The sequence below is a fragment of the Numida meleagris genome, chromosome 1, assembly GCF_002078875.1.
Source record: "Numida meleagris isolate 19003 breed g44 Domestic line chromosome 1, NumMel1.0, whole genome shotgun sequence".
Taxonomy (NCBI): domain Eukaryota; kingdom Metazoa; phylum Chordata; class Aves; order Galliformes; family Numididae; genus Numida; species Numida meleagris.
In genome coordinates this window covers 81560913-81568515 of record NC_034409.1, presented here as the reverse complement: position 1 = coordinate 81568515, position 7603 = coordinate 81560913, and the positions used below count along the sequence as shown (strand labels likewise).

Genomic DNA, 7603 nt, shown 5'->3' with positions numbered 1-7603 from the left:
TTTCACAGTTTGAAGTTAATTTTAATTAGCACTGAAATTTCCCATTCAGCAGAAAATTTTACTTCTGTGATGGAAATTTCACTAATTATTGTCAAAGATGTAAAGGCAAATATACAAATTAACATGTTGATGTTTTTGATGCTACAGTAGTATCTTTATTTTCAGTGAAAAATGACAACAGTTTTTGACAGTTAAAAAGAAAAAAAAATTACACTCCTACCCTACATCCTTATTTTGAAATGCACGGTAAGATACAAGACTTGAAAAACTACTGAAGTAAGTTGGATAACACCATATGAGGCTCAAAAACAAACAACTTCAAAAATTCCACACTTCTCAAGGAAACCATGTGATAAATGCAGGTTCTGCAATTAATTTGCAGGACAGAATCCAATGACACTACAGAAAGCTTAGCTAAATCTCTGCTGGAATGATAAGTTCATGGGCTGCGTAGGTGTTGTAGCTAAATGTAGACATCCTGTGAGAAATGCACATACGCTCTATGCAGAAGAGAAGCACTGCTAGTGAAAACACTGTCAGGGCTAAATGGTAAATAAGATGCGGGTGTTTATTACCAGTTTTATTTAATCCTCCTCTGCCTCTACCGTGTTGTGTTCTCAATGACTTCCTATTCCAGGGAACTCCATATTCCCTCCCTCTGATCTAAAAGTTTGAAAGGGACTCAAAGTCAGGAATTCTGAATTTTCTCTTGGATTCCACCCTTCCGTGAACAATCAAAATCTCAGTTAAATCACTTCCCTTCTCATTTTTGGGCAAGAGATATTGCTGGCTATCCCTCCCCTTACCCGGGCATTGAAGATAAAATGTTATCCAAAATCCACAGCATTTCCAGTGTGCTTGCTGTGTAAGAACCAAATCAATAATGTGAACCCATGTTCACAAAGAAGAGAAGATACATATACCTTGATGCCGGTATGCTTTCTACCTTTGTCAGAACGTAGATGAAAGACATGTGGAGGTGAGGCCATCCTCTACAATAATTTCTTATTGAGGCATTGCTGGAATGCAGCATGACAGCTCCATGTCTGCACTAGTTTTCCCTCTCAGCCCTATCCATGGAGAACATCCACCTGCAGCTTTCTATTATTCCTCTCCACTGCAGAAGTATTGCAAATGTTTTAAGATATAAAATTAAGTACAAAGCAAGACAGTGTACTCGTTAAGATGAAGAAGCAATATATAAAATAGAAAGGACTGCTATTCATTTCCAGAGAAAAGAAGCTTCTTTCCGAAGTGTGTATTTATAGGAATGGAATGCCTGCCAAAGAACTCTCTCTCGGTTCTTGTTGGCAGCGCATTACATCCTTTGATGAAGCACATCTAAACTATTAAGTATGATCACTTTAAAGTTTTTTTTGTTTTTGTTTTTTAAAAAGTTGCTCTGTGTGATGATTGCAGAAAGGCTAAGAGCTCCCAGACTTGTCAGTTCTTTTTGCAGTCAGATCCCCACCAAAATCACAGCCAAAGAGTTCCACCCGAAGGGCGATACCATTATACCATGTTTTTGGAACAATGCGGATAAACCTGGACAGGATAGGTGGGTTGAAGAAATGCTTGACGTGCCCACTGCTGTTTTCATTACCAGGGAAAACCTGCAAACACAGAATACACCATTAGGTAAAAGGCAGCACTTTAAAATAAGCTGTTTTTTTTTTCTTTTTCCTTTTAAAATGGTTCTAAGCCATTGTATCAGCTGTCCAGAGCAGATGGACTAGCTCGCTGCTGATTTTATGCAAAATGCAGTTTCCTCTTGATATGCTGGGTTGAAGCTATTTCAGGCCATCAGCATCTGAACCACCTCTGCGTCCATTCACATCACAAAATGTTCCATTCTAATTTGAATGGATTACAAAACCAAATTTCCCTTATTTTACCTCCACCTGCCCTCATGGTCCAGGTTGGTGTAAAGTGATATGGGTAATAATATAAAGTATTTCACCTGCTCTTGGGTATTCAGAGCTCTCCAGCTCTGTTACACATAACTGCTCATTGATTTAAATCACAGAATAAAGGCAAAAATTAAAAAAGCTGGAAAGAGGCCCTTGGAAATCCTTTGTTCATCAAGATTAAGTGGCCTTGTGCATTGAAATGAAATGTCCTCCTTTACGTATAGCATCAGTTCCTTTTATCACAACGTTGACTGCATTCTCTGCGGATTTGGTGTTCTTCCCCTTTATTACTGTAAAGTACTATGAAAAATCAGACTGATATTGTGAAGTTATCTCAGTAACCCCAGCTCCCTAACATTTTAAAGTCCTAGGAGAATATCTTTTTGGCTGAGTGCTCTGTCTTTGGGCCCTGACTGTGCTCAGAATCTGAGATCAAGCAATGACAGAATTGTCTGAACTGAAGATGATACCTTTGCCACTGAGGCTGAACCCTCTGTATAGGATTTCCACTCTGAGCCTTGGTTGCTGTAGAGAATAACATAGGTTTTCACAAAGTTTTCGGCTGATACAGACTTGACCCCCTGGGTAGCAATAGCAGTTATCTTCTTAATTGTGAGGAGATCAATTTGCAGCCACTGTTGGTTGTTGTTTGACTGTAATTGATAAAAAGGGTTATCATTAGAAAACAGGTCTCTCTCTTCATTTGCTTAAGTGAAAATTCCTGTTTAAGGATACGAGGCCTGCTCTGAAAGTAATGCCTCCTATTTTATTATGTTGGCCCATGTCGTCAGAGGCCAATGTTGGTGGTACGGCAGTAGAGGCTGAACCTTCCCACCAGCGTTCCATTTCATGTTTTTGTTGTGTGACAGATGGCAGCACAGGGGCAGTCTGACAGAATGGCATCTGATGTGGAAGTGTGGATTAAGCAAAGGTGTGTAACTGAATTCCTCCAACTGGAAAGTGACATAGGGTCACCTCCGCTGGTGCAGGTTTTTACAAGTGTGGCGTGTGGTTTGTCGCTGGAAAAAATGCATATATTGGTTTGTAGCTGAGAATTTGCTCTATCAAATAGTGTTATTGTACTCTTTCTATCTGTTGTACTTTCCATGGTAATAAATAGGACGTATTACTTTCAGAGCAACCTATGTAGTTAAGATCATATCAAAACTGCAAAGAGGAAAAGAATAGTAAAGCTAAAACAAAAGTCATAAGCGCACTTTGTGGCCACTACAGTTAACTTCTTCATTGCAGGTGGGGTATTTGGTATCTTAAGATTTTCACATTATTTTCAATACATAATGAAAAATAACTATTAGGTTTATGTGGCAAGGTTTTGATAAAAGGGAACTGTGGAGGTGGTTTCTGTGAGATGAGACCAGGAACTGTCTGCTCCACACTGGATAGAGCCAATTCCAGCTGGACCCACTGCTGGCCAAAGCTAAGCCCATCAACAATGCTGGTTGTCTCTCTGTGATACCATATTTTTAGGAAAGGATAAAAAACATGCAGCATCTATGAAAGAGAAGGATAAGAAAAATGTGAGAGGAACAACTTTGCAGACACCCAGGTCAGTGAAGGAGAGGAGGAAATCTCACTGCAGCCCACGGAGAAGATCATGATGAAGCAGGCTGTCCCCTGCAGCCTATCATGTGCTATGAGCAGACACCCACACTGCAGACCATGGAGGGATCCACACTACAGCAGATGGACATCCCCCCAACAAAGGTGCAGCCCAAGGAGAGCCCACACATGAACAGGCTCCTGGCAGGAACTGCAGCCCATGGAGAGGTGTCCACACTGGAGCAGGTTTTCTGGCAGGAACTAAAGCTTGTGGAAAACCTACATTGGAGCAATCTACTCCTAGATGACTGCACCTTGTGAAAAGGACCCATGCATGGAGCAGAGGAAGAAGCAGCAAAGATAAAGCTTGTGCACTGACCACAGCCCCCAGTCACCAAGTGCCACTTGGCAAGGAGGAGGCAGGAGAGTCAGAAGTGAAGCTGAGCCTGGGAAGAAGTGGGGGGAAAGGTGTTTTTAGCTTGTTGCCGTTCTTATTGTCCTACTCTGTAATGAATTGGCAATAAATTAAATTAACCTTCCCAATGTCAAGCGTTGTACCTTGAGACAATAACTGGTGAATATCCTCCCTGCCCTTATCTCAATCCATGAGTTTTTTCACAGCTTTTTCTCCCCAGTCTGCTGAGGAAGGGGAGTGAGAGTGACTTGATGGGCATCAGGCAGAAAGCCAAAGTCAACCCATCACAATAATATAGATTTATCTCCAATGTTAAAATACAATATATAATATTAATATAAATTCTTATGTAAAACAGTAGCCTCCAGCAAATTTAAAAGTACACTGTACGTAATACTGTTACCAAACACTTATAGAAAATGCTTGCTGCCAGCAACTCTGAAGGTGCTTCATAAATAAATGCAGCTCCATTTTGCAGATGCAGTTCACCTGCCCTGCTGAAGGTCATTCAGCAGAATGGGGGCAGAATGAACACAAGATCTGCAGCCTCAGATCCATTATACTGTTCTGCCTACCAGCCAGTCCAGGAAGGGTTTCTTTAGCCCCATGGAGCCAAATATTCAAACTTGTATTCACCTCCTGAAATAAGAGAGAGATTTCTGCAGGGAAGAGCTGTAGGCATCAGAAGGCATCATCCATCTTTGCAAAATATGATTTAATTGCTGTTGCCAAAAGTTTAACAAGTTTTCTGGTGAGAGTTGAATGGTTTTCTTCTCACAAGACTGTTAAAGAGTTGTGAGGTAACCTATCATGTTTGGCACTGGGCACAGTGTGTAGGCAGCACAAGTGCACAGATTTATTAGCAGTAGCTGTCCTATACTTGTCCCTCTTTTTCACTTGTTACCTTGGCTCGCCAGGCATTTATCTTTCCTTTCCGATTGAGACGAGCAAGGGAAGGCTCCCAGGTGCTAAACCAGGATGTCTTAACAGATGAGGCTGTTATCTGAGTATTCTTGATCTCTCCATTTTCCATTCCAAGTGGCAAAGAGCAACCTGTTAAGAGAAGCGCTATGTTCAACCAAGTAGCCATGGTTTAAGTGACAAAGCTGGAATGGAGAACACTCTCAATTTTAGCTTCATTTAATGTACAAATTCAAAAATTAGCCAGAAAGGAAGCACCATCACATGAACCATTCTTACCATCTACTTCACAGCCAAGGAGCTCCATGCGAAGAGTAGGTTCATTGTAGGCCTGTTTTGGGTAGACCCTGATATATCTCGCAATAATAGGGGGATCAATGATGTTCTCTTTTATACCATAGGCATCAGAATTACCTTCAAAAATCTATTTAAAAAAAAAAATACCCACATATAGTTAATTTAATGCAAACACAAGCTTGGATGCTGAAAACCTACTCTGTTATGAAAGTCTTTTTTTTGCCATTAGCCCTATCCACCGTGATGGAACATGCTACGTTGCAGGGCAACTTGGAATATTTCATGGTCCCATCTTAGCACATTTGGAAGCACCTAAAGGCCTCAGTTCAGATAAGCAACCCATTGCTACGTGCTATATAAAACAGTTGGAAAAGAGGCCAAAGGAGAGGTAAGAGAAAGTTTTTTGATTTGGGAGTTCTACCAAAGAAAACTGTATCTGGTAGGACTGGAGTGTTTGAGTATAAAAGGAGCTTCTTAGAGGGTACAGCCAAACTTGTTAAACATGCCTACTATAAGCTCAGTGGTTACACATGCCTACTACAGGCTCAATTTGGCTTCAAATGAAATCAGGTCTAATTTTTAGTTCATCTTTCTGCCTGTTTCAAAAAGTTGATGTGAGCTTAGGAAATAAAAGTAGGAAGAGATGCTTGTGAGGAAGACATACTCTACAGGAAAGGCCACAGGGACAACCTAAATCCCATTCTAGGAGGTTTGTCTTACAATTTGTCTTCTGGTCTGAATTTGATTGGTAAATGCTCTTTGAGGTTTCAAGCTGTATTATTAAAGTCTCTGAAGACCACCAATTCTTCCATTATCTCTAACATAAAATAAAGTTATCAACTCACTGTATCATTCAATGAGGTTACCTAGGTTGTTGCAATCCCTATTGCACAAACAAACCTTTTCTGCTGGAGAGCTGTCTCCTCTGAAAGTGTTCCACTTTCGTTTGTCTTTGCTGTAAACAATAAAGAACTTCTCGACGTAGAAGGACTTTAAAAAATGCTTGGCACCCTGTGTCTGTATTCCAGTTAACAGAACTTGTCTTTGAAAGTCCACCTAGAAACAGAAAAACAAGTGTCTCTAAAGCCAGAACTGCATGATGAAATAAGTTGCAATCTTTGGCACCTACAGAGTAGCTTTGAGCCCTGATTTTTTGGTACCCACAATATAACACCCTCAGGAGGAATAAAAACAGTTTCCAGAGTCCAAATGAACAGTCTTTAATTTTATATGTGTATTTGCTTCAGAGTTCATTTTACCAGTGTTCACCAGAGCACTACAAAAGCTCTACAAAATATCTGTGTCTGTGCTAGGCAAAAGTGCTAACTCTATTTTGCAGATAGGCAAAAGTAGTATAGAGAAATTCAAGACTTGCATTTTCATAAGCTGCCTCTTGTTTTGGATATCCAGGCTGAGAAAAGGAATCTTACATTCTGAAGAGATGGAAAGCCATCCCATTCCTTCTGATATTGGATCCAAACACTGAGCACATAAGAACAGATTAGCAAGATACTCCTATCAGCAGTGGAACTGATTCTCTGGGATATGCCCTCCATCCACATCTCTGCATGACCTCTTGCAATAACCTCAGCTTCTCATTACTATAGCCCTTATCAACTTCTTTCTCAACATTTTTTACAGTTCCCCAACTTCACCTCCACTAGCTTGCTAGCATGCCAAATGTTAACAAGCTAAACACAACAGCTACCTGTCGAACTTACACTGCAATACTAGTTTGAGTCTCTCTCTTCCCTCAACTGGTCATTTTCATGAGATTTTAAAGAAATTATAGATATGGGTTTACCTTAGCCATCTGGTGCAAAAGTGATCAGATAGAAGAAAAACACTGAAGTGAGGCAACTGAAGAGTACAGTGCTTGAAGCCATAATTACATAAGCTTCATTTCCCTGTGATGTGTCAAGCTGGACATAGAAGCATCCAATAAAAATAAGTATTCTCCAAAACTATCTGAAGCAATACTTGAGAGTATTACACTTTAAATGATGACCCAACAAATGTACATAAAAACAAATATATACTCTTAGGTAGACAGAGAAAAAAAAGTAGGAGAGAATGACTTCATTTGCCTACAAAATGGTTTCAGTCTAAATTGTAAGGGTGACTGTTGAGCCATTGAGCTTCAACGGCACTACAGACTGGGTTAACTCCAGAAGAAGTAGGAAACTTATGGCATCTCTAAACAAAGTCTCTGTTTTCCCCAGCAGTTTTCTCTGCAAGAGCAGCTTGATTTTCTATTACAAGCTGCAAGAAAATCACAACATAGGATTGTATGGTCATGCCCAGATTCAATGATGGCCAAGCACATATTGTACTATACCTGAATCCAAGGGAGATCATCTGTCATTGTTGTACTCCAAGCATTGTATGTTCCAGAATTGTTTAATCGGGCTAGCTTAGGTTCCCAGTAGTCTACAGAAAACATATGAGTAAAGAATTTAAAGAGATATGCTTAAAAAATGGAGTGCATTGGTTCCTTTAA

The 7603-nt window shown here is 40.2% G+C and overlaps 1 protein-coding gene across 3 annotated transcripts in view; it reads right to left on the bottom strand.

The window, feature by feature from the left end:
• The window catches only part of F5 (coagulation factor V), a 44732-nt gene continuing 37129 nt past the window's right edge, over positions 1 to 7603 (bottom strand). For 2 of the 3 annotated variants that reach the window (XM_021399253.1, XM_021399263.1), the window contains 6 exons: positions 7442 to 7533; positions 6004 to 6159; positions 5086 to 5230; positions 4790 to 4938; positions 2381 to 2563; positions 1 to 1613 (listed from right to left, as the gene is read on the bottom strand). In XM_021399253.1, coding sequence (XP_021254928.1) covers positions 1425 to 1613; positions 2381 to 2563; positions 4790 to 4938; positions 5086 to 5230; positions 6004 to 6159; positions 7442 to 7533 — 914 coding nt within the window. In that variant the 3' untranslated portion in view covers positions 1 to 1424. Of the gene's footprint in view, positions 1614 to 2380; positions 2564 to 4789; positions 4939 to 5085; positions 5231 to 6003; positions 7026 to 7441; positions 7534 to 7603 lie in introns of those variants that run through there. The other variant, XM_021399272.1, reaches the window with a different exon arrangement.